Source organism: Ranitomeya imitator, chromosome 4 (assembly GCF_032444005.1).
Source record: "Ranitomeya imitator isolate aRanImi1 chromosome 4, aRanImi1.pri, whole genome shotgun sequence".
Classification (NCBI taxonomy): domain Eukaryota; kingdom Metazoa; phylum Chordata; class Amphibia; order Anura; family Dendrobatidae; genus Ranitomeya; species Ranitomeya imitator.
The window spans coordinates 622,821,938-622,848,527 of record NC_091285.1 but is presented as its reverse complement, the minus strand read 5'-3'; the positions used below and the strand labels follow the sequence as shown (position 1 = coordinate 622,848,527).

The 26,590-nt window shown below is 45.7% G+C and overlaps 2 protein-coding genes across 4 annotated transcripts in view; one reads left to right on the top strand and one right to left on the bottom strand.

Moving 5' to 3' along the window:
- Positions 1 to 18,882, top strand: part of LOC138676931 (DNA-directed DNA/RNA polymerase mu-like) — a 53,283-nt gene extending 34,401 nt beyond the window's left edge. For all 3 annotated transcript variants that reach the window (XM_069766641.1, XM_069766640.1, XM_069766642.1), the window contains exon 14: positions 16,990 to 18,882. The gene's annotated coding sequence lies outside the window, so the exon portion shown is untranslated. The remainder of the gene's footprint in view (positions 1 to 16,989) is intronic.
- H2AZ2 (H2A.Z variant histone 2) lies at positions 1,781 to 26,309 on the bottom strand. Its single transcript, XM_069766643.1, has 5 exons — positions 26,029 to 26,309; positions 5,301 to 5,378; positions 4,028 to 4,141; positions 3,587 to 3,716; positions 1,781 to 2,139 (listed from the first exon to the last, which is right to left on the bottom strand). Exons 1-5 carry the CDS (start codon positions 26,029 to 26,031, stop codon positions 2,078 to 2,080), a joined length of 387 nt encoding a protein of 128 aa, XP_069622744.1. The 5' UTR covers positions 26,032 to 26,309; the 3' UTR covers positions 1,781 to 2,077.
- Positions 26,310 to 26,590: the final 281 nt, after the last annotated feature.

Below are 26,590 nucleotides of genomic sequence, written 5' to 3'. Positions count from 1 at the left end.
TGTGCTTACGATTCAGTCCTTCTGTCAGTTGAGACCCAGATCTCAGGAGCTGCATTTCTTCAGACTGCAGACTCATGACTAGGATGGTCTGACACTTGAATAATGTGTTATGGCTATCTTAGGCTACGTTCACATTTGCGTTGTGCGCCACTGCGTCGGCGACGCAACACACAACGCAAATAAAAACGCACGCAAAAACGCTGCGTTTTGCGACGCATGTGTCGTTTTTTGCCGAAATTTGGACGCAAGAAAAATGCAACTTGTTGCGTTTTCTTGGTCCGACGCTTGCGGCAAAAAAGACGCATGCGTCGCACAACGCAACAAACAAAAACGCATGCGTCCCCCATGTTAAATATAGGGGCGCATGACGCATGCGTCGCCCGACGCAAACCCGACGCAAACTAGCATAACGCTAGTGTGAATTGTAGCCTTATTACATTGTTGGAGAACACTTTTAATGTGTATTTGGGTTTCTTTTAATGCTAGCAGTTGCTGAGTGACAAGCCAGAGAAACTCCAATCATAATAAACAGGTGTAATGGTCCAGCATAGAGATAAGTCCTGAGCCTATTAAAACTCCTTACAGTAAAATGCCAGGTAGTAAACCTACGCGTTTTGGCAGGTAGTTCAAACTTGGTATATTACCTTGATTCAAGGCTACCTGCTGAAATGTGTAGGTGAGTTACCTGGCATATTACTGTATGGAGTTTTACGTGCACTACCAATGAAGGTGACGTTTTAATAGGCTCAGGACTTATCTCTATGCTGGACCATTAGATCTGTTGTTTAATGCAATTACATTCACTTTACTTGAACTATTAAGGTACCTTCACACTGAGCGACTTTAGAACGATAGCAATCCGTGACGTTGCAGCGTCCTGGATAGCGATATCGTTGTGTTTGACACGCAGCAGCGATCAGGATCCTGCTGTGAGTTCGCTGGTCGGAGCTAGAAGGCCAGAACTTTATTTCGTCGCTGGATCACCCGCTGTCATCGCTGGATCGGCGTGTGTGACGCCGATGCAGCGATGTCTTCACTTGTAACCAGGGTAAACATCGGGTTACTAAGCGCAGGGCCGCGCTTAGTAACCCGATATTTACCCTGGTTACCATTGTAAATGTAAAAAAAAAAAAACACTACATACTTACATTCCGGTGTCTGTCGCGTCCCCCGGCGTCCACTTCCCTGCACTCCTCCTGCATCCTGTGTCAGCGCCGGCCGGCCGTAAAGCAGAGCACAGCGGTGACGTCACCGCTCTGCTTTACGGCCGGCGCTTACACAGGATGCAGGAGGAGTGCAGGGAAGCTGACGGCGCGGGACAGACACCGGAATGTAAGTACCTATGTACTCTTTTGTTATTTTTTTTTTTTTACATTTATAATGGTAACCAGGGTAAACATCGGGTTACTAAGCGCGGCCCTGCGCTTAGTAACCCGATGTTTACCCTGGTTACCCGGGGACTTCGGCATCGTTGGTCGCTGGAGAGCTGTCTGTGTGACAGCTCTCCAGCGACGCTGCAGCGATCGGCATCGTTGTCTATATCGCTGCAGCGACGCTTAATGTGACGGTACCTTTAATGTGCAATAGAAGGCCGCCCCTGCTGTGCAGAAGAGCGCACTGAGCCAATTACATCCACAATGTGAGGATATGACGGCCCTGATTATTGATTCGGCCACCTGAGACCAGCCTTGCATGGCCGTCAGTTCTGTCCCAATGTTGCTACTGGAATCAGCGACTAGAACCCATGTCCCAGATAAGATTTACCACACAGACTCGAAGCTTATGTAAAAAATGGTTTATCTGTTCCATTTTTGTATAAAACACACAGGAGAAACCTAGCCAATCAACACACAAATTCCCATTCACAAGACTTCAGGATTTTTTTTTTTTGTGAAACTCTTCACCTAAAGAACATACAAAGGTTTTCCTTTAAGTCTACTCTCTATTACCTTCCATTTATCTATTTCTTTTAGAAAAAGTAACATTTTCAACGAAAATAAACAAAACAAATTCCACATATCCCCATTTTTTTTGTCCCAGTTACAGTACATAGGCAGAGGGAAACAGGTTATGTACTTTATGCAGTTTTCTGCTGTCCCTTCTTTCCAATGAGAGATTTGTGGATATGAGGAATAACACCTGCAAAGAAGAAGAAAAAATATCAGGGGTCTGTGCAATATAACATGCGACCGATAAGATATCCTACATTAGTGCTGCACTGTTAGTAGTGCATTACCCAGTGTGCGTCCAGAAGTGGATGTAGTGTACTATGTCCGTAACAAAAACCTAATAAAATACCCTACAGTAAACAAATATCAGTGCACAAAAATAATATACGGTATTTAGTTAACATGCTTTTTGATTAAAAAAAAGTGAAAGCCATCCTGCCTTGGGACAGCAACCATAATTGGGACGGTCGGTTGCCGTGACGAGGCGGGATGGCTTTCACATTTTTTTTTTTTTAATCAAAAAGCATGTTAACTAAATACCGTATATTATTTTTGTGCACTGATATTTATTGTTGGGTATTTTATTATGTGTCTTGTTTTTTTCTGTTTAGTGGCTTGTATGAACATGTGCTTACATGCTAGGACAAAGATAATCCGATTTGCTTTGTGTTTTATGCCAGATTCGCACATCTGTGTGCGGTTGTCCAGGCACCGGCCGCGGGTCTCCTGACCTGAACCCGATAGCCTCATATGTGCATATTAGACTGTTGAGCTTGGATCAGGAGACCCGCAGTGAGTCCGTGACACAAGGCTGTGTGATTGCAGCCTTTTGGGCTACTTTCACACTTCTGTCTGTGATAAAGACGTTGCAATGCGTCGTTCTGTGCAAAAACCACATCCTGCAAAGTTGCCCGCAGGATGCGGTTTTTGCACATAGACTTGTATTACCGACTCATTGCGACGTATGGACACACGTTCTATACGCCGTGCACTGGATGCGTCGGTAATTGGCGGACCAATGTAACTTTTTTTGTGTGATGTGTCCGCCATTTTCGACCGCGCATGCCCGGCCGAAACTCCGCCGCCTCCTCCCCGGAACTCATAATGGGCACCGGATGCGTCTGAAAACTGCATCCGGTGCCCACGTTGTGCACTATTTTGCCCGATGTCCGTCAGGCTGATGGTTTGCGACGGCCCCGTACCGACGGAAATGTGAAAGTAGCCTTAGGCCGGGGTCACACTAGCGTATGGCATCTGATGGTAGAGCATCGGATGCGATATGCTAATGACTCTCGGCTCCTGCTCTGTGAGTGTCATGCTACTGTGCTCTGGTCCTCTTACACAGAGCGGATCTGAGCACAGCTGTGGAGGTGATGAAAGTAATTTCTCCATCTCCTCCGCTGCCAGCGTTGACGTATATCTCACCGCACTCAGATGATACCCGAGTGATGTGTGCCATGTCACTCACACCCATAGACTTATTTGGGTGCGAGTCTCGGTGCCAATCGCAGCATGCTTTGATTGTTCTCACATGCTTATTCGGCATGAGAAAATACGGTAGTGTTGGCTCCAGCCTAAGTGTGTAAAACACAGGATGCTACACTATATACAAAGGCAGTAAGCAGATCTAAATATACCTCCTCCTGCAATTGTGGCCTTGATGAGGGAGTCCAACTCTTCATCACCACGAATGGCGAGCTGCAAGTGACGAGGAGTGATACGCTTCACCTTCAAATCTTTAGAGGCGTTTCCTGCTAACTCCAACACCTGCTCATAAAATAGGACAGAGTTACTCTGCAGTTAAAGGATCACCTGTGTTTTGAGACTATTAAACTGGTTTTCTAGAATCAAGCATTGGAAATTCCTAGAGAAAAATGATTCCCAGGACCCTGCTCCAGTAACCATGTTGGTAGTTTACTGCCCCATGCCAACCTCCTCCCCGAGACATCCTCAGTGTCATTCCTGATTACTGCCTGTGACACCATGGGGGACTAGAGCTGGAGTGCACTGGTTCGGCGGCCATGGTCCTGTGGATCTCTTTGCTGTTCTCTAGTATCTCGTGTATATGGAGCACAAACCTCCGCAGTAAGGTATTCCAGGATGGCAGCACTGTACACTGCTGCTGTAGCACCAACTCTTCCGTGACTTGTAGTGCGTGTCTTCAAGTGTCTGTGGATACGGCCCACTGGAAACTAACAACAAGTAAACCGTTACAGAACACAGGTTTTGGGGACTGGCAGCAGGTACACCGCTATTTACATAAAAACCATATATCCCCAAGCTCCTCTTCTTCCTCAAACGAAGTTGCCCTCTGATACAGCAGCAAAGAAAGGGGTCTCCCAATGTTTCTAAACCGAGTATCCCACCTACTCAAATTATATCAACGTTCCCAAAAGCTATGAACATACACAGTGCCGCACCCATTACAGGCCCAGTAGGATGGTACCAGTACCCCTAGGATACATGGTATATCTGCTGCAGGCCGCATTTCTACTTGATATTAGGATGTTTCATTCTATATTTTAAGCCAAGATTCACCGTGATTGATAAGAGGTGTACCTGCTCCATTACATGTGTGTGCTTAGGATTCATATAACAGATACAGATGTATGGAAGTAGGAGCAGGTGTATGGGCATTCGTCTCTCTTATGAAGAATTGATGCACTAGTGCATTCAAGAGCAGTTTAGCGCAGAAGCCATATGCAAATCAGTCCACGCCCCCAGTGCACTTTCAGCCTGATTTGCATATGGACTGTACACTAGATTTCTTGAAGAACACACTAAAAATTTACAATATTTTTAATTTTATTGGGGCACAAATTTCTATACAGCAAATGTGTAAAAAAAAAACAAAAACATTTGCCGACAGGTTTTCTTTAAATTGAGGGAGCTTTGTTTGTATTAGGCTGGATTCACACTGGCGTATAACATCGGATGCGATATGTGAATGACCCTTGGCTCCATCTCTGCCCGTGAACTGTGCTCCGATCTTCTCGCATCGGAGAATCGCAGCACAAGGGCGGAGGAGACTGAGTAATTTCTCCGTCTCCTCCATGGCCGGACTTGGGTCTGTGCACCCATAGACTTGTATGAATGCGAGTGAGCGGGGTCTCGTCACCAAGCGCAGCATGCTGTGATTGTTCTCTCATGCCGAATCGGGATGAGAAATTAATCTCTGGTCTGATCTGCCCTATAGTATAATATTGGGTAGAGTGCTATCCGATAAATCATCAGATGGCATTCGGCTCTGTTACTCTCTAGTGTGACCCCGGCATTAAAGGTGCTTACTATGACATCTATTAGCTACCTGATGGTGCCAAAATGTACAATGTCAGGCAAAAAATATCTTACCTGCAGTCCTGCTCTCTGTGAGCGAGACACTGCCTTGGCCTTAGCCTTCCCACTATCCTTCCCCGCTTTACCACCAGCCTGTATGAAAAGACAATGAGAGTTACAAACAAATATTACCGCCCTCCTGCAGTGCACTAGTGTCATTTATTCTGGAAAATCTTTTATTATTGCATGTGTATTGTTTGCACACACGTCTAAACCAAGGCTAAATGCTGCATTAGGCTGAGACTGCACAACACCTCAGCAAAACTGCAACCTTTTAATGTTTTCCTATGGGAAAAAAAAGATGAAATCTAACCATACTGGACCTAGGGCACGGGTCACTTGCCACAATCCATTCCCCCATCATAGGTGAGAATTAAAAGGAACCTGTCACCTGCTTCATGCAGCCCAAACAATCGGAGCTTGACTGAGTGATTGCAGCCAGGTATATTATTTTCAGAAACTCTCTGATGTTTGAGACATAAAACTTAAAAATTTGGCAAGGGACCATAGCCGGCGACAAGTCTATGTGATGCCACCCCCGGCTGGCTTCTCCCAGCACTGCTAGGGCCGACACATAATAATTGTAAAGTGCTGCGGAAGATGTTGGCGCTATATAAATAGAATTAAGAATAGACATGTACAGACAATAAAGACATAATGGAGTAACACATACTGTAGTTCACCGGTTACAGGAGTGAGGGTCCTGCTCACAAGCTGGCAATCCATAATGAAATGGGGGGACACAACAGGTGGGACGTGCTGTTAAGTCTGGTCCAACCATCACTATAATGGGAGTATCATAAAACTGCGTGATCCAGACATCAGCCGGTATCTGTCTAGGTACAGTTACCGTGAGCTATTGGGGGCATGGATGATGTAGAGACAGATGAATAGAAGGGAGCAGATTCTGATTAACAGAAAGAGGTAACGGGAGAGTTAGATTAGCGAGTTGAGGCGATAGGTCTGTCTAAAGCTATATTTTTAAAGCATACTTAAAAACATGGGAGTTAGATATTAGTCAGATTGTTTGGGGTAGTGAATTCCAGAACACTGGCGCAGCACTAGAGAAGTCTTGGAGACCGAATTGGGGGGTTTGGATTATGGAGGATGTCGGTCTTAGATCAATTGTACCTGATTGATAGGTCGGTCTCTATAAGCCCCTTTCACACACCAGTTTTTTGCTGTCAGTCACAATCCGTTGGCTCGACGGATCCGTCGCAGATTGTGAAAAACTGGTGCGATGGATCTGTTTATTCGCCGGATCCGACCAGCAGATCTGGCTAATTGGATCCTAAAAAAAAAAATCTGAGCATGATCAGTTTAAAAAAACTGAATCCGGCGACGGATTCCGTCATTTGACGGATACGGTGCCCATAAATTGCCATTCGAGCAAATGACAGACGGCGACGGATCAGTCGCTGTCCGTTTTTTTGACATACACAAAGAAACGTTATTTTGTCCGTTGTCTCCAGCCGCCGGACAAACAATTTTCAACGGATTCAGCGAACGTCGGATGGAACGTGAGGCCATCCATCGCTAATACAAGTCGATGAGAAAAAAAACAGATCTAGCGGCATCAGTTGCCGGATCCGTTTTTTTCAAAATTCGACGGATTGCGACTGATAGGCCCCTTTCACACATCAGTTTTTTGCTGACAGTCATGTCAATTGCCTGGAGCGGCATCGGAGCAGCCGGCCTAGTCTTGTCTCTGGTTCCTGGCTGGATCGTAAGTATGTTTTCTTTGAAACTCCACATTTCAGAGACCCATACCTGGCTGCACTGGAGCAGGCTCTCTGATTCATGCTGCCCGTGGTTTGAGCAGCAGAACACTGGCGACAAGCTCCCTTTTTAAAGTCACATCGACCCCGATCCTTCCCTTTCGTGTCTCATCATTAGAATACAATAATTTATTCACATATCATGATACAACGTTTCATTACTAATTGTTGCACTATACGATCCCTTTCCAAATAAGTATATGCTGGTTAATATACTTAAACTTTGTTGATTGTGCCCATTGTGCAACCTGAATTTGATTCTGATGTATGCTGAAACATCAATTGTTAATTGTAACTTCAATAAAAATAGATAGAACCATAAAGTCACATCGATTGCATAATGTTCTCACCGCTCCCAAGTGAAGACCCGGAGATCTAGCTCGCACATGATTTGCTGCTCACCATGTAGACATGGTCATCATTGTTGTCCACAGGTAACCCTGCACTTGGTGAGATTGTAGCCCAGAGGGGACAACTTGCTACTTAAGGCTTCTTTCACACTAGCGTCGGAATCTCCCCGTCGCAATGCGTCGGGGAGAGATTCCAACGCTAGCGTTTAACGCTTTGCACAATGGGTGCAGCGGATGCATTTTTCCGGCGCATCCGCTGCCCCATTGTAAGGTGCGGGGAGGTGGGGGCGGAGTTCCGGCCGCGCATGCGCGGTCGGAAAAAGCGGTCCGTTGGGAGAAAAAAACGTTACATGTAGGGTTTTTTTTTCCCGACGGTCCGCCAAAGCACGACGCATTCGTCGCAAGACGGATGCGAAGTGTGCAAATCCGTCGCAAATGCGTCGCCAATAGAAGTCTATGGGGAAAAAACGCATCCTGCAAGCACTTTTGCAGGATGCGTTTTTTCTGCAAAACGACGCATTGTGACGGATTTACAAAAAACGCTAGTGTGAAAGTACCCTAAGGTGCTGCCGATACATCTTCAATAGATGTGTTAGGTCACCAGTGTTTCCTCCCGGCAGCCCTAGATAAACATGCAAGCTTGCTTTAAAGTTTCTCTGTCACTATTTATATATGACAGGAGCTGCACAATGTGGCGGAGCGTCTGGGTCCAGTGACCCACCTCCCCTCCCCCCACCAATCAGTCAATAAACTGCTCTGAAGTCTGCGGCTTTTGCATCAGCCGTCTATGGGCTCATCAGTAAGTCCATGTCCACAGCTCTGAGAGAGAAGGTACTTAGACTTACTATTGAGCCTATCCACAGCTGTGAAAGCACAGCTTATGTTGGAGCTGTGGAAATCAAAGCTTTATTTTGACTTTGCAGCACCTGTCATATATAATGACGTTTATACAGACTTACACAGAGCTTGTATGTTTTCAATGGGAGAGCGAACAGCCTGACACCTCAGGTAGCGGCCTATCTGTCAGGGAAAATATCGGACCTGCTTTGCTCTAATGCAGGGATGAGGAACCTCAGGCCCTAGGGCTGCTCCCGGCCCTCGATGTCCTTTTGTATGGCCTTAGGGCAGATTCCCAGGGCAGGTAGCTGTATTTTGATGGCCTATGGCCCTTTAATTTCTTCTTGCTCTGTGAGAATGCACACGCAGTGTTCACTACTGAATGCTGAGGCCTGCAGTGAAAGATAGTGAGTGGAGTTAGCAATCAACTTGTACGGCCCCCGAAGGCTGGTATAAATATCCAAATGGCCCTTGGCAGAAAAAAAATGTTCCCCACCCCCGGTGTAATGTGTGAGGGCAGAATTACAGTGAAAACAAAAGTTTAGTTTTATTGTTTTAGGAAAGTGACTTCAGGAGGAGCACTTCTTCCTGCATGATGTGTTATTCTGATAAACCGCACACCGATCACACAGGCTGATGTATTATTCTGATAAACCGTACACCGATCACACAGGCTGATGTATTATTCTGATAAACCGTACACCGATCACACAGGCTGATGTATTATTCTGATAAACCGTACACCGATCACACAGGCTGATGTATTATTCTAATAACCGTACACCGATCACACAGGCTGATGTGTTATTCTGATAAACCGTACACCGATCACACAGGCTGATGTATTATTCTGATAAACTGTACACCGATCACACAGGCTGATGTGTTATTCTGATAAACTGTACACTGATCACACAGGCTGATGTTATTCTGATAAACCGCACACCGATCACACAGGCTGATGTATTATTCTGATAAACCGTACACCGATCACACAGGCTGATGTATTATTCTGATAAACCGTACACCGATCACACAGGCTGATGTATTATTCTGATAAACTGTACACCGATCACACAGGCTGATGTGTTATTCTGATAAACTGTACACCGATCACACAGGCTGATGTATTATTCTGATAAACTGTACACCGATCACACAGGCTGATGTGTTATTCTGATAAACTGTACACTGATCACACAGGCTGATGTTATTCTGATAAACCGCACACCGATCACACAGGCTGATGTATTATTCTGATAAACCGCACACCGATCACACAGGCTGATGTGTTATTCTGATAAACCGCACACCGATCACACAGGCTGATGTGTTATTCTGATAAACCGCACACCGATCACACAGGCTGTGTTATTCTGATAAACCGCACACCGATCACACAGGCTGATGTATTATTCTGATAAACCGTACACCGATCACACAGGCTGATGTATTATTCTGATAAACCGTACACCGATCACACAGGCTGATGTGTTATTCTGATAAACCGTACACCGATCACACAGGCTGATGTATTATTCTGATAAACCGCACACCGATCACACAGGCTGATGTGTTATTCTGATAAACCGTACACCGATCACACAGGCTGATGTATTATTCTGATAAACCGCACACCGATCACACAGGCTGATGTGTTATTCTGATAAACCGTACACCGATCACACAGGCTGATGTGTTATTCTGATAAACCGTACACCGATCACACAGGCTGATGTTATTCTGATAAACCGTACACCGATCACACAGGCTGATGTATTATTCTGATAAACCGCACACCGATCACACAGGCTGATGTATTATTCTAATAACCGTACACCGATCACACAGGCTGATGTGTTATTCTGATAAACCGTACACCGATCACACAGGCTGATGTGTTATTCTGATAAACCGCACACCGATCACACAGGCTGATGTGTTATTCTGATAAACCGTACACCGATCACACAGGCTGATGTATTATTCTGATAAACCGCACACCGATCACACAGGCTGATGTGTTATTCTGATAAACCGCACACCGATCACACAGGCTGATGTGTTATTCTGATAAACCGCACACCGATCACACAGGCTGTGTTATTCTGATAAACCGCACACCGATCACACAGGCTGATGTATTATTCTGATAAACCGTACACCGATCACACAGGCTGATGTATTATTCTGATAAACCGTACACCGATCACACAGGCTGATGTGTTATTCTGATAAACCGTACACCGATCACACAGGCTGATGTATTATTCTGATAAACCGCACACCGATCACACAGGCTGATGTGTTATTCTGATAAACCGTACACCGATCACACAGGCTGATGTATTATTCTGATAAACCGCACACCGATCACACAGGCTGATGTGTTATTCTGATAAACCGTACACCGATCACACAGGCTGATGTATTATTCTGATAAACCGCACACCGATCACACAGGCTGATGTTATTCTGATAAACCGTACACCGATCACACAGGCTGATGTATTATTCTGATAAACCGTACACCGATCACACAGGCTGATGTGTTATTCTGATAAACCGTACACCGATCACACAGGCTGATGTGTTATTCTGATAAACCGTACACCGATCACACAAGCTTCTGATGTCTGTACTGGTTCTGTAGTTGACAGGTTGTGAATATAGAGTAAATGTAAACAATGCAGTTCTCCATATGGATGTAATTATATGCTGTATTTGTTTAGCACTCTTCCATGTTACCAATATATTTTCATGTAACTCCTTTCTGCCATCGGACGGAATAGTACGTCCATTGGCAGTACCCTCGCTTTGATGTGGGCGGTGAGCCAGGACATGTCAGATGTTTTGAACAGCTAACATGTGCACGCAATAGGCGGGGGCGGAATCGCGATCCACCCGCACCTATTAACTAGTTAAATGCCGCTGTCAAACTCTGACAGCGGCACTTAACAAGCGCTTCCAGCCATCAGGCCAGAAATGCGTGCATTGCTGACCCCGTCACATGATCGGGGGTCAGCAATGCGTCGGCATGACGACCAGGTCTCCTGAAGCGGTCTATGGTGGTTGATACCGGATTGCTGTGAGCGCCATCCTTTGGTCGGCGCTCATAGCAGTGCTGTAATTCAGCTACATAGGAGCGATCTGAGCATCACCTCTATGTACCAGAGCCGATCGAGCTATGGCAGTTTCTAGCCTCCCATGAAGGCAATTGAAGCATGGTAAAAGTTTAAAAAAAAAAGTTTTCAAAAATATGAAAAAAATATAAAACTTCAAATCACCCCCCTTTCGCTCTATTCAAAATAAAAAAAAATCAAACCTACACATATTTGGTATCGCCACGTTCAGAATTGCTCAATCTATCAATAAAAAATGATTAACCTGATTGCTATATGGTGCAGCGAGAAAAAAATTAAAACCCCCAAATTTGTTTTTTTTTTAGTCACCGCGACATTACATTAAAGGGAACCGGTCACCCCCAAAATCGCGGGTGAGGTAAGCCCACTGGCATCAGGGGCTTATCTACAGCATTCTGTAATGCCCCCGATGTATCCTAAAAGATGAGAAAAGACGTTAGATTATACTCACCCAGAGGCGGTCCCGCTGCCTCCCATCTTCATCAGATGACGTCCTCCACTGGTCTTCACGCTGCGGCTCCAGCGCAGGCGTACTTTGTCTGTCCTGTTGAGGGCAGAGCAAAGTACTGCAGTGCGCAGGTGCCGGGAAAGGTCAGAGAGGCCCAGCGCCTGCGCACTGCAGTACTTTGCTCTGCCCTCAACAGGACAGACAAAGTACGCCTACGCTGGAGCCACAGCGTGAAGACAAGAAGAGGACATCATCTGATGAAGATGGGAGGACCCGGACCAACAGCGGGACCGCCCCTGGGTGAGTATAATCTAACGTCTTTTCTCATCTTTTAGGATACATCGGGGGTTTATCTACAGCATTCCAGAATGCTGCAGATAAGCCCCTGATGCTTGTGGGCTTACCTCACCCGTGATTTTGGGGGTGACAGGTTCCCTTTAAAATGCAATAACCGTATCTGCACAAAAGTGGTATCATTAAAAACGTCAGTTCGGTGCGCAAAAAATAAGCCCTCACCCAACCCCAGATCATGAAAAATGGAGACGCTACGGGTCTTGGTAAAATTGCGCAATTTTTTTGTTTTAACCAAAGTTTTGGAATTTTTTTTTTTTACCACTTAGATAAAAAATAACCTAGACATGTTTGGTGTCTATGAACTCGTAATTATTAGAAATAACTGGCACAACCGTTGAAAGTGGTGCACAAGAAGGTGCCCAACCGGTACAGTGATAAACGAACTTGGCACTCAACTTTGGATAAAGGCAGAAAAGGAAATGACTTTAATGTGCATCCATAAGCAGTATAACAAACGTTTCGGTCAATCTCTGACCTTCCTCAGTGTACTGACTGCATGAATACGAGGAGCATTTAATATGCAGGCCAATGGTTAATGGTATAGTATTGTTAGGAAATGTACAATGTGGTGCCCACTGGAACAATGTAAATGGCCTTGGGGCTCTATCCAGAGTGTCCCATGTGGTTTCAGCTGGTAATGTCCGTTGGTGGTAGTGGGATCCATGTTTGGTGTCTATGAATTCATAATGACCTGGAGAATCATAATGGCTGGTCAGTTTTACCATTTAGTGAAAGTGAACCTAGCAAAAAGGCTAAACAAAAAACAAGTGTGGGATTGCACTTTTTTTTGCAATTTCGCCACACTTGGAATTTTTTTCCTGTTTTCTAGTACACGACATGGTAAAACCAGTGGTGCTGTTCAAAATTACAACTTGTCCAGCAAAAAATAAGCCCTCACATGGCCATATTGATGGAAAAATAAAAAAGTTATGGCTCTGGGAAGGAGGGGAGCGAAAAACGAAACCGAAAAAAGCTCCAGACATTAAGGGGTTAAAAAAAAGCTTAAAAAAAAAAAAACGATCTAAAGTGGTAGAAAATGTTTTTGAAAAATCCTGAGAGAACTGAGCTTGAAAAATGAAGTCCTAAAATACATAGGTAAAGTCAAACACTCCGTCGTCTCTTTGTCTTACGCTTATTGGAAAGTGATCCAGACGACAGACTGTGTACCCACGAGCTATGCTGAAAACCGGAATGATTAGATCTGCAGCTAATCTATACGTGGCTTTTTATGAATTTCTGTGCATTATATTTGCAGTCGTTATGATGCTGGTGTCCACTTCCCGGGTCTCGGATCATATGGTGTACTGTATGTGTGTAATAGAGAATATAACCTTTTTTGTACACTTTGTTTCACACTTTACATTCCTAAGATTTCTTTGTATGTAGGGTTATAAATCAGGCTCAGGGAAACCGTTCACTAGCTCAGGAGCAGACCCACCAGGCTGTGGCTGATTGCAGGGCGTGATGACGGGGATTCACTCTGGTATTTCATGAGGTATGCACTGCCCCTCAGGCCCCACACCACACAGAGGATCCGCTTTGTCTGAAGCATCCTGTTCCCAGATTTGGACAGTTTTTACTAGTAGTAAAAACTCTGGCAGTTTGAAGAGCGATTTATTTACAGTTGTGGCGTTTCTAGTGGTACTAATGTTTTTCCGGGAGTCCTGGAGTGGTGATGGCACTGGCACGCCGCTGCTTCATCCAACTGTAGAAGAATGGAGCAGTAAGACCCATGCCAGCCCACTGCAGCAGTCCAACCCGAGACCTCTGTTCTCCTGTGGGTCCCAATGGTGGTACTTAGAGGTTAGCTACTTATTACCTATCCTACATAAAACACTGCATGCTATAGCCTAAAGTGGACAGAATAAGCCTAGATTTTTAAAGTGGTTTTCTGGTAAGTACAAATTTTCTCTCTCCAGCCTTGCCCTTTCGTTTTGACCCTGCCTGGTCCACTGTTTCTATTCATGCTTCAGTCGATCACTGGCAAGAGCTAAACCTGACCTGGCTAAATTAGGCTAGGTTCACATTGCGTTAGCGTATCCACTAAACGGATTGCACTAACGGAATGCGCTATCGCAATGTCCAATAAGGGATTGCGTTTGGCGATCCCGCTAGCGCAGATGCCTGATCTGTCCTGGCGAAGAACGGACCCTGAACGCTGCAAGCAGCGTTCGAGGTCCGTCCGAAAAATAACGGGACATCGCTGACGAATGCCAAAAATGGCATACGTTAGCGATGCGTTAGCACATTGCGGTCAATGGGTGTGCTAACGGATCCGTTACATAGCATTAATTGTGCCATTTTCCCCATGTAACGGATTCCGTTAGCGGACACTCACTAATGCAATGTGAACCCAGCCTTAGCGACTGGCTGCAGTGGTCACATGTACACGTCAGAATTATCACTGCAGTAGTAAATGGGGATCAGGTCATATTACACTGGAAGAAGCAGGGGGTTGGTACGGAGAGTAATGCTGCTTTTATTTATTTTTTTACCCTATTCTGATCCTTGTGTATTATAAAGAAAAAAAAATGTATGGAGTTGACTCAGGAGGTGATTCTGCTTCATACCTGCCTGTGACTACAGCGACTGGAGCTTTCTCTGATCGCTGCAGCGTAACCACTTAAGAGTAGCTATTAGACATGAGCGAATAGCTTCGGATAACTCTTTATCCGAATACATGTGGCGCTTCCCGAATAGCTGCCTCGGGAACCCGGATACCTGGAGCGCTCCCGATAATCGGCTGCATGTGACAGTCACAACGCTGTATGCATGGAGAGCCTGTGTATTGTGACTGTCATGCAGCTCTGATTATCGGGAGCGCTCCAGGTATCCGGGTTCCCGAGGCAGCTATTCAGATAAGGAGTTATGCAAAGTTATTCACTCACCCCTAGTAGCTATCAATCTCTGTCAGTGGCATTTAAATTGTCAGTGTGATCAATCAATGTGTGTGACCCCCTAAGGCTGCGTTTCTTAATGAGTTTATTGCAAATTGTTTTTTTACTATGCTTTTTTTTTTTTTTTTTTAGAAAAAATAAAAGTAACCTAATTTACTTAAGGGTTGCAGAAAATCTGTGACATCAAAAGCTCATCGTGGGAACATGGCCTAAGGCTATGTTCACACGTTGCGATCTTGCTGCATTTTTTAATGCAAATTTTAAGCTGTGTTTTAAGGTACCAGCAAAAGCTATAAGATTAATATTAAAGGGACACTGTCACCTGAATTTGGAGGGAACAATCTTCAGCCATGGAGGCGGGGTTTTGGGGTTTTTGATTTACCCTTTCCTTACCCGCTGGCTGCAATATTGGATTGAATTTCATTCTCTGTCCTCCATAGTACACGCCTGCGCAAGACAAGATTGCCTTGTGCAGGCGTGTACTACGGAGGACAGAGAATGAACTTCAATCAAATATTGCAGCCAGCGGGTAAGGAAAGGGTAAATCAAAAACCCCAAAACCCCGCCTCCATGGCTGAAGATTGTTCCCTCCGAATTCAGGTGACAGTGTCCCTTTAAGTGAAAAAACACAGGTATCAGGTGCTGCTGTGTGTTTGGTGCACAAACCTCAAGAAGTTGTCATGTTTTTTATGTGCTAAACTTCTTTACTGCCGAGAGAGCAAGTTTTGCCTGCAGAAAAAAGTCAATGTATGAACATAGCTTAAATGTATGGAAAAATCTGTTACCGGTACAAGGCAGCCCATCTGATTGCTGCTGCAGATTTGCGTGTGGGCACCTGACTCTGTATATTTTTATTTTTTTTAATTAATGGGAAGCCAGATAAACTTGCATGGCATCTGCACATTTCATTCATGTGAACATGCCTTGTGTGCAATCTCCTTTATTAAAAGCAGGGGAGCTTAAATATTTTTAACACCGGAATAAGAACTCTGACTAACAGAGGAGCCCTGATTTAGGGACTGAAGGTAGGTTGTCATCCGGAGCTAGGAGTACTGATTAGAGCCCCAGAGCAACATCTTGGGGGTGTTATTTCCTTTTCGCTTCCTTCTTGGAGCTCTTATCTATTGAAAATAAAAAGACCTTATTAGATGTCTTCTGCATTTTCTTTTAAATGTAATTTGTTTTTTACAGTTATTGATAAAATGTAGTCACAGAGCAACACAAGCGATTAGTATCAGGGGGATGAGTCCACGTCTGAACTAATGTGTGTTACATTGATAGCCCTGTATACACCATGTGTAAACAATCCCTTACCACACACCAGTATTGTGGCGAGTACACTGTGCTACACATTATTATTATTATAGTGAATACTAATATGCTTTGTTAGTATAGAAGTGAAATTACAAGACCACCCAACAAAACCACTAATAATCCTGGCACTATATATGGGCTTATTCAGATATCTGTGAATCATGTACGTGTTCACCACCAATAGAACATGTACTCGTTATAAGTCTATGGTGCTGTTCACATGTCAAGTGATTTTTTTTTTTGCCCACTGACTAGTTTGCAAAAAAAAATGAAAAATCACTGTGTATGTTGTCAAACAAAATTCACCATACAAGTGTGTAAATCAGGGGCCGCACATGGATGTCCTCTGTGTGCTGTCCATGATTAACAATGCAATGGATGGGAGCTTTGCAGGTTCTCTTATTTATTTATTTTTCCCATGTGTGAAAAAATCATTGATTAAACACCGATGGTAAAAGCTGGCGCACGGATCAAAGTGTGGTTCCAAACACTGAAAATCACAGACATCTGACTGAGGCCTAGTAAGGCGAGTAATGTTATCTTTCTAGACTGCGAGAATCTTAAAGGGGTTGTTCTCTTTCAGGCAATGTATGTATGGCTGCAGTCTGCTACAACAATCAACACTGCAAGCATCGGCGAGTGTCCACCAGCACCACAGCAATCTGTGAGCTTGGCACATCCTGTCTACACTGGCAGAGCCGCTGAGCTCAATGGCTACCAAAATGACAGCACCAATCAAACATCGGGCGCAGCAGTGAAGACATGCTGGTGGATGTGATGAAAATTAGTACAGCGGGGTTTGTTACAGTTTAACATACTGCAGCCACTGACCGACATTATGTGAAGCCTTCCTTTTCAGCAAAACCTTTGTGTAACATCTGAGCCACCCAAAATCATTGGAAAGTGGGTCTTCTAGAGCAGGGGTCCCCAACTCCAGTCCTCAAGGCCCACCAACATGTCCTGTTTTCAGGATTTCCTTAGTCTTGCCCAGGTAATAATTGCATCACCTGTGCAATGCAGAGGAAATCCTGAAAACATGACCTGTTGGTGGGCCTTGAGGACTGGAGTTGGGGACCCCTGAAGAGGAGTTGTGCTCTGGGATCAAAACATGTCGGGACATCTGCTCTTAATATTTGGGTTATCTTGGTGCAGAAATGGGAAATATGTCCAGGTAAGGCTATATTCACACTTAGCGGTTTTTACCGCGGAACCGCCGCGATTTTGATGCTGCGGGTCCGCAGCAGTTTCCATAGCGTTTACAGTAACATGTAAACCCTATGGAAACCGCAAACCGCTGTGCACATGCTGCGGGAAAAACCGCGCGGGAACGCAGCGGTTTACAACCCGCAGCATGTCACTTCTTTGTGCAGAATCGCTGCGATTCTGCACCCATAGGAATACATTGAACCGCTTACTTCCCGCATGGGGCTGTGCCCACGTTGCGGGAAGTAAGCGGATAATGTGCGGGTGGTACCCGGGGTGGAGGAGAGGAGACTCTCCTCCAGGCCCTGGGAACCATATTTGGGGTTAAAAAATAAAAAATCTGGTTATACTCACCCTCTGATGTCCGGAGCTCCTGGGCGCTGCACGCGGCCGTCCGGTCAGAGTTGCTGTGCGACCAGGACCTGCGGTGACGTCGCGGTCACATGACCGTGACGTCACGAAGGGTCCTTCTCCCACAGCATCTTAGGAACCGGACCGCCGGGTGCAGCGCCCAGGAGATCCGGACATCAGAGGGTGAGTATAACCAATTTTTATTATTTTTAACATTACTATTGATGCTGCATATTGCTGCATATGCAGCATCAATAGTATAGGCGGAAACCCGCAGCGGAAAACGCGGAACAAACCGCGATAAATCTGCAGGGAGAACCGCAGTTGTTTTGCCTTGCAGATTTATCAAATCCGCTGCGGGAGAACCCGCAGGGACCCGACGCAAGGTGTGAACATAGCCTTAGACCTCATTGAGGCCACTTATTTATCGTACTTAAAGGGAACCTGTCAGCAGGATTGTGCACAGTAACCTACAGTGTCAGGTCAGCGCTGTTATACTGATTAAAATGATACCTTGGTTGATTAAATCCGTTTTGTGATTAACCCCTTCATGACCAGGGGATTTTTCGTTTTTCCGTGTTCGTTTTTCGCTCCCCTCCTTCCCAGAGCCATAACTTTTTTATTTTTCCGTCAATTTGGCCATGTGAGGGCTTATTTTTTGCGGGACGAGTTGTACTTTTGAACGACATCATTGGTTTTAGCATGTCGTGTACTAGAAAACGGGAAAAAAATTCCAAGTGCGGTGAAATTGCAAAAAAAGTGCAATCCCACATTGGTTTTTTGTTTGGCTTTTTTGCTAGGTTCCCTAAATGCTAAAAATGACCTGCCATTATGATTCTCCAGGTCATTACGAGTTCATAGACACCAAACATGACTAGGTTATTTTTTATCTAAGTGGTGAAAAAAAATTCCAAACTTTGCTAAAAAAAAAAAAAAATTGCGCCATTTTCCGATACTCGTAGCGTCTCCATTTTTCGTGATCTGGGGTCGGTTGAGGGCTTATTTTTTGCGTGCCGAGATGACGTTTTTAATGATAGCATTTCGGTGCAGATACGTTCTTTTGATCGCCCGTTATTGCATTTTAATGCAATGTCGCGGCGACCAAAAAAACGTAATTCTGGCGTTTCGAGTTTTTTTTCCGCTACGCTGTTTAGCGATCAGGTTAATACTTTTTTTTATTTGATAGATCGGGCAATTCTGAGCGCGGCGATACCAAATATGCGTAGATTTGATATTTTTTTTATTGATTTATTTTGATTGGGGCGAAAGGGGGGTGATTTAAACTTTTATGTTTTTTTTATTTTTTTCACATTTTTTTAAACTTTTTTTTTTTAACTTTTGCCATGCTTCAATAGCCTCCATGGGAGGCTAGAAGCAGGGACAGCACGATCGGCTCTGCTACATAGCAGCGATCTGCTGATCGCTATGTAGCAGAATTGCACGTGTGCTGTGAGCGCCGACCACAGGGTGGCGCTCACAGCGACGGGCAATCAGTAACCATAGAGGTCTCAAGGACCTCTATGGCTACAATGGAGACGCATCGCCGACCCCCGGACATGTGACGGGGGTCGGCGATGACGTCATTTCCGGCCGCCCGGCCGGAAGCGGTAGTTAAATGCCGCTGTCTGCGTTTGACAGCGGCATTTAACTAGTTAATAGGTGCGGGCAGATCGCGATTCTGCCCGCGCCTATTACGGGCACATGTCAGCTGTTCAAAACAGCTGACATGTCCCGGCTTTGGTGCGGGCTCACCGCGGAGCCCTGCATCAAAGCAGGGGAGCCGGCATCGGACGGTATAGTACGTCCGATGCCGGTAAGGGGTTAAAGAACACTCATTTTCAGTTTTGAGTGGCGCCATCTTGCTGGAGAAGAAAACAAAATTCTTCCTCCAAGATGGCGCCACCTGCGCAGTAGCAGCTATTGGATCACCTATATACACCGATAGCTGTTACTGCGCCATTTTAAAATTGATTTTTTTCTATCTGAATAACAACCACATTTATTATTGGGACATTACCCGTGCGATTATGCTGTAGCGTAGGGGCCTCAGCAAGCACCTACCTGTAGAAGGTTGGGTTTTTTTCTTTAGTATGTACATATATATTCATTATGTAAACTAGGGGGCCGGTCAGTGAGGGACCAGGCAGTACAAGAGATGTGGTGCACTCCGCATGGAAAAAAGGTGCAGGCTGAACACAGTCACAGTGTCTATAGAAAAAACAGCCGCACACTCAAGACTTGCAGGTTTTTACGTGAAAGTTGTATTTTTTATTATTAGTACAGGCATCACCAAATGCTTATTAGTGTTCAGAGAAAATGACGGATACTTTAAGTTACGGTTAACGTTTCGACCAAGGCTGGTCTTTGTCAAAACCACACTTCTAATGGAGGGTAGAAAAGGTGCAGAAGCACACCTGTCAGCAGTCTGCATTATGAATACCTAATCAGAGCACCGCATGAAGACCCCCACAGGCCGCCCCCCGGAGCACGAGCATACCATTAATCTTTATTTTCAGTTTTGAAGAATATTATTGGGGTCATGGCAATGAGGGTCCTTTCTGGAGCATTAACCTGGGGCACTGTATGGATGAAAATAATCGCCTCCCCCTGAATGACTTTGTGGTTCCCTAGAGTTTGGTCAAGGAAAGCGAGATGAGGTCTTTCCTATTTATATGTACCTGACATTGGGTTCATAGAGAAGAAAAGGTGAGAGCTTATTTGGATTTAATTTCACCTTTAAATTTTGATTCCTTCTCTTGACACCAACACCAACGTGATATATTACTTAACGGATAACCGCTGTGGGTATTGCTGCTATATTGGATAGCAGCTGTGTGTTTTTTCATGTGGATTTCGTGTCCTATTGCCACACAGGCGTTTTAGAATATTTTTTCAATAAAGTTTTTTTTTAACATTTTTTGATTAATCACGCCTTGCTGTTGATACCATTTTTGATTGGTGGTCATTGTTTTTTCTGATAATCAGTAGTAAACCAGCGCCAACCTGACACTGCCTGTAGGTTACTGTGCACAATCCTACCGACAGGTTTCCTTTAATTACTTGTGGGGTGCTCAAGTTCCCTCTTATTCAGCAAGCTATAGCGCTTGCCGAATAATTTGCAGAGGGAACGCGGCTTCCTGGATTGTGCCGGCCGATTAGCTGAGGCGATCCAGGAACCGGGTTTCCTCTGCAGCTTATACGACAAGCGCTATAGCTTGCCGAATAAGGCTATGTTCACACTTTGCGGATTTTGCTGTGGATCTGCAGCAGTTTCCCATGAGTTTACAGTACAATGTAAACCTATGGGAAACAAAAAACACCGTGCACATGCTGCGGAAAAAAACGCGCGGAAACGCTGCGGATTACATTCCGCAGCATGTCACTTCTTTTCTGCGGATTTTCACCTGCTCCAATAGGAAAATGCAGATTAAAATCCGCATAAGAATCCGCAGTAAAAACCGCGATAAATCCGCAGTAAAAACCGCAACAGGTTTTCACTGCGGATTTTGGAATTCCGCTGCGGAAAAATCCGCAGTGGAATCCGCAAATTGTGCACATAGCCTAAGGGTACCTTCACACTAAGCGACGCTGCAGCGATACCGACAACGATGTCGATCGCTGCAGCGTCGCTGTTGAGCTGTCACACAGACCGCTCTCCAGCGACCAACGATGCCGGTAACCAGGGTAAACATCGGGTTACTAAGCGCAGGGCCGCGCTTAGTAACCCGATGTTTACCCCGGTTACCAGCGTAAAAGTTAAAAAAAAAAAAACACTACAAACTTACCTTCGCTGTCTTTCCCTGGCGCTCTGCTTTCCTGCACTGACTGTGAGCACAGCGGCCGGAAAGCAGAGCAGTGATGTCACCGCTCTGCTTTCCGGCTGGCCGGCGCTCACAGCCAGTGCAGAGAAGCAGAGCGCCGAGGACAGACAGCGAAGGTAAGTATGTAGTGTTTTTTTTTTTTTTACTTTTACGCTGGTAACCAGGGTAAACATCGGGTTACTAAGCGCGGCCCTGCGCTTAGTAACCCGATGTTTACCCTGGTTACCAGTGAAGACATAGCTGAATCGGCGTCACACACGCCGATTCAGCGATGTCTGCAGGGAGTCCAGCGACTAAATAAAGTGCTGGACTTTCTGCAGCGACCAATGATGGCACAGCAGGATCCTGATCGCTGCTGCGTGTCAAACTGAACGATATCGCTAGCCAGGACGCTGCAACGTCACGGATCGCTAGCGATATCGTTCAGTGTGAAGGTACCTTAAGAGGGAACCCAAGCAAATTCGCTCATCTCTATTTGTCAGAGATGGACTAATAGGTGTGCGTCTGTTTAGATTTGTGTTTTGATATATGGTATATATATTTTTTGCATACATCATTTTTGATTTAAAGCAACTATTCGTGAAATGCTTTTAATCCTGTGCAAAGCATAGTTTGATATTTGCAATTTTCTATATTCACTAATGTGTGCACTGATCACAAGTGACTTTTTCTTAGTGTTGCATTTTTAACCCAAGTCACACTTGCCAATGCAATTCAGTGGGTTCATGGAAAGGAAAAGAAATAAAAATTACCACAAAAGGAGGCAAAGTATCATACCAGTGTTGTACACTTACTGGTGACAGAGGCTTGGAAACTTTTTTTTTTTTTTTTTTTACATAAATGGTGAAAAATGTCTGAATGAGGCTAAATCACACAGTTTAACAGATCACTATTTGACTTATTTTATTATTATTTCCATTAAGATTAGAGCCTCTAAAGCAATTTCTGATAAATCTGCTTACAGGTTATTAACAGGATGTAGATGATGGGTCACAGTCTATGTACACACGATTATTTTTGGGCTGAGTGCGATCTGTGAAAGAAAAAAGTGAGCAGACTCGGTGCATGGACCAATGTTACTTTATTGGACTGTTCAGATGAGTGTTTACTACACTTGGACCAAATGCCCCGCAGTTTCCGCTTGCTTGACGGATACCACACGTACCCATTATAATCTATGATGCCGTGTTTTTGACATACTGTGCAAAACACATGGAGCGATTTTTTTTTTTTTTTTTTTTCTCCTTCCAGCAGCACGGATGTCAAGGGCTAATAACTATGTGCCTGTGAAAAACACATACAACACAAACACACACGACATCAGTATACAGTCTGCATTTAACATTGCTAAGTATAGAAGCTTTGTAATTTTATATATTCATCCGTGAAAGCACTCGTGGTAAAAACGGGCACATGGTCTGTACACTGTTACTATTATTTTTTCACATATGTGTTTAAAGGGAACCGGTCACCAGTTTTGGCTGCTAAGAGATATGGCCATCACCTTTCAGGGCTGTACACAGCATTATATAATGCTGTATATCTGCCCCCAACCCGACCTGTAAAAGAAGGAAAATGCATTTTATTATACTCCCCTGTGGGGCGGTGCGGTCTGATGGGTATCGCTGGTTTTGGTCCAGCGCCTCCCGTTTTCTTACGATCCCCGTCCTCCTTGCTTCATGTGGATGACGCGTCCCTTCGTCATCCATACAATCTCCCTAGCATTACGCAGGCGTACTCCTCTGCCCTTGAGGGCAGAGCAAAGTACTGCAGTGCACATGCGCCAGGGCTCTTTGACCTTTCCCAGCACCTGCACACTGCAGGGCAGAATGCACCTGATCAGGAGCATAGTGCCGAGGAGACATGTCATCCATGCAAAGCAAGCAGGAGGGAGGCATCACAAGAAGGGAGGCGCCGGACCAAGAAGAGCAACACCCCTTGGACCTGGGCGTATAAGTTAGTTCTTCTCTTACAGGTCAGGTTGGGGCAGATATAGTATTCTATAATACTGTATATCAGCCCTGAAAGGTGATGGCCATATCCCTTATCAGCCAAACCTGGTGACAGGTTCCCTTTAAATACGAATATATGCAGTAGTTGTATAGAAGAAAAAGAAAATTGCAGCATGCACAAGTTTCTCTCATATTTTGCCTATTCCGGTCTACATGTGTGCAAAAATGTCGGATTCCTCCTGGATCTTCCGTATCACATCTTATTCCTACAGGTACAATACCAAACGCATTAATTGCAGTGTATTGGAAGTTTTATTAATGGCTGATGTATAAAAACATTCTCTATGGATGAATATTTGTTTGTTTGTTTTTTTTTATATAAATCTGCTCTTGTGTACTATGGTTGTGTACAGTGATGGTGTATGTACAGGACATAGGTGACGGTTGTGTACAGTGATGGTGTACGTACAGGACATAGGTGACTGTGGTGTATGTACAGGACAAGTGACTGTTGTGTACAGTGATGGTGTATGTACAGGATATGTCATGATTGTGTACGTACAGTATGTGTGATGGTTGTGTACAGTGATGGCGTACGTACAGGATGTGTGACGGTTGTGTAGTGATGGCGTACGTACAGGATATAGGTGATGGTTGTGTAGTGATGGCGTACGTACAGGATATAGGTGACTGTACAGTGATGGCGTACGTGCATAACATCGGTGACTTGTGTACAGTGGTGTACGTACAGGATGTGTGATGGTTGTGTACAGTGAAGGCGTATGTGCAGGACATTGATGGTTGTGTACAGTGATGGCGTATGTGCAGGACATTGATGGTTGTGTACAGTGATGGCGTATGTGCAGGACATTGATGGTTGTGTACAGTGAAGGCGTATGTGCAGGACATTGATGGTTGTGTACAGTGATGGCGTATGTGCAGGACATTGATGGTTGTGTACAGTGATGGCGTACGTACAGGATATAGGTGACTTGTGTACAGTGGTATGTGTGTGCACAGGATATAGGTGACATGTGTACAGTGACTGTATGTAGAGGATGTATAACAGTTATGTACAGCGATGGTAAATGTACAGGATGTGACAGCTGTGTACAGTGACTGTAGGTAGAGGATGCGTGACGGTTGTGTACAGTGACGGTGTAGGTAGAGGATGCGTGACGGTTGTGTACAGTGACTGTAGGTAGAGGATGCGTGACGGCCGTGTACAGTGACGGTGTAGGTAGAGGATGCGTGACGGTTGTGTACAGTGACGGCCGTGTACAGTGACGGTGTAGGTAGAGGATGCGTGACGGTTGTGTACAGTGACGGCCGTGTACAGTGACGGTGTAGGTAGAGGATGCGTGACGGTTGTGTACAGTGACGGCCGTGTACAGTGACGGTGTAGGTAGAGGATGCGTGACGGTTGTGTACAGTGACGGCCGTGTACAGTGACGGTGTAGGTAGAGGATGCGTGACGGTTGTGTACAGTGACGGCCGTGTACAGTGACGGTGTAGGTAGAGGATGCGTGACGGTTGTGTACAGTGACGGTCGTGTACAGTGACGGTGTAGGTAGAGGATGCGTGACGGTCGTGTACAGTGACGGTCGTGTACAGTGACGGTCGTGTACAGTGACGGTCGTGTACAGTGACGGTCGTGTACAGTGACGGTCGTGTACAGTGACGGTGTAGGTAGAGGATGCGTGACGGTTGTGTACAGTGACGGTCGTGTACAGTGACGGTCGTGTACAGTGACGGTCGTGTACAGTGACGGTGTAGGTAGAGGATGTATGTCAGAGGCCGGAGCTGTGGTCCTTGTGCTCGGCAGGGGCCCTGTCCCAGCACTGTCACCATCAGCTGATCGGCGGGGGCAGGAGGGGTTCCGGGCTTCTGCCGTGTAATAATGAAGGCCAGGCAGTGCACCGGGTGTGAACAGCGCTTTATCTGTAGTCTTCCGAGCTCGGGCCGGCCGGGCTGTCGGCAGGGGGGAGACAGGCAGCGCCACTGCACGATTACTGGGACCGTTATGTCGCAAGCCGCTGCTCACACCCCCGTGCCTGGAGCGTCATGTCGCGACACTCGGGTCCCGGAGCGCAGGACGCCTCGGTGTGTAGCGGCTGTCCCGGAGCGGAGCCCGGCACATACACGGAGGTCGCTGGGCGTTCCTTCCACAGCACAACTACGCTCTTCCCGCCTTTTTCCCTCTACCGGGACATTTTACGCGCTTCCTGCATCCTCTGGTGTCAGCGGCGCCGCAGACTCCCACCATCCCCTGCGGAGGACAACTAAAATAATTACCATGTTGCGGAACTTCAAGCGTCGCCGTTAGAAAATCCGGATTCCGTTGCCTCCGCGTCTACGCTCCTCACTGGTGCCGGTACCGCGTACTCTTAGCCTCACACATACACACAATAACCCCCCACCCCTGTCCGTCAGGCCCGATCGAGAGGACACACGGCAGCCAATCACAGTGTGCCTTTCTGGTTTGAAACAGCGTCTTCACCAATCAGGCGCTGGCTTCTTCCCCGGGTGCTTAGTGAGATCCCGCCTCTTTCACTTAACGGCTGTTTCCCTCCCATGGCCCCTCGGCTTGTTTTTGCACACGGCTCACTAATGAGTGGGCGTGAGCATATCGCGTCAGTGAGAGGACGATAGCCAATCATAACAGACGCTGAAGACTGATTGATAGGTACGTTCGCCAATCGTGAGAAAGAACGTCCTGTGGGCGAGTAGCTCGTGAGGTTTTGTGGATGATTAACCAATAGGATGAATGGCTTTGGTAGGGAGGCGGGATTATCACTTTCCCGCCCTCGTTGCCTTGTTTGCTTTAGGAAAAAGCTAAAATGGCGCCTGGTCGCTA

What these genes read in the sequence shown, in the direction of transcription:
- H2AZ2 (XM_069766643.1), bottom strand. An exon ending in CACAGAGAGCAGGACTGCAG is followed by an intron (nt 4,142 to 5,300) that starts GTAAGATATTTT and finishes ACTTGTTGTTAG; the next exon opens with TTTCCAGTGGGCCGTATCCA. An exon ending in TGGAATACCTTACTGCGGAG is followed by an intron (nt 3,717 to 4,027) that starts GTTTGTGCTCCA and finishes TTTTATGAGCAG; the next exon opens with GTGTTGGAGTTAGCAGGAAA.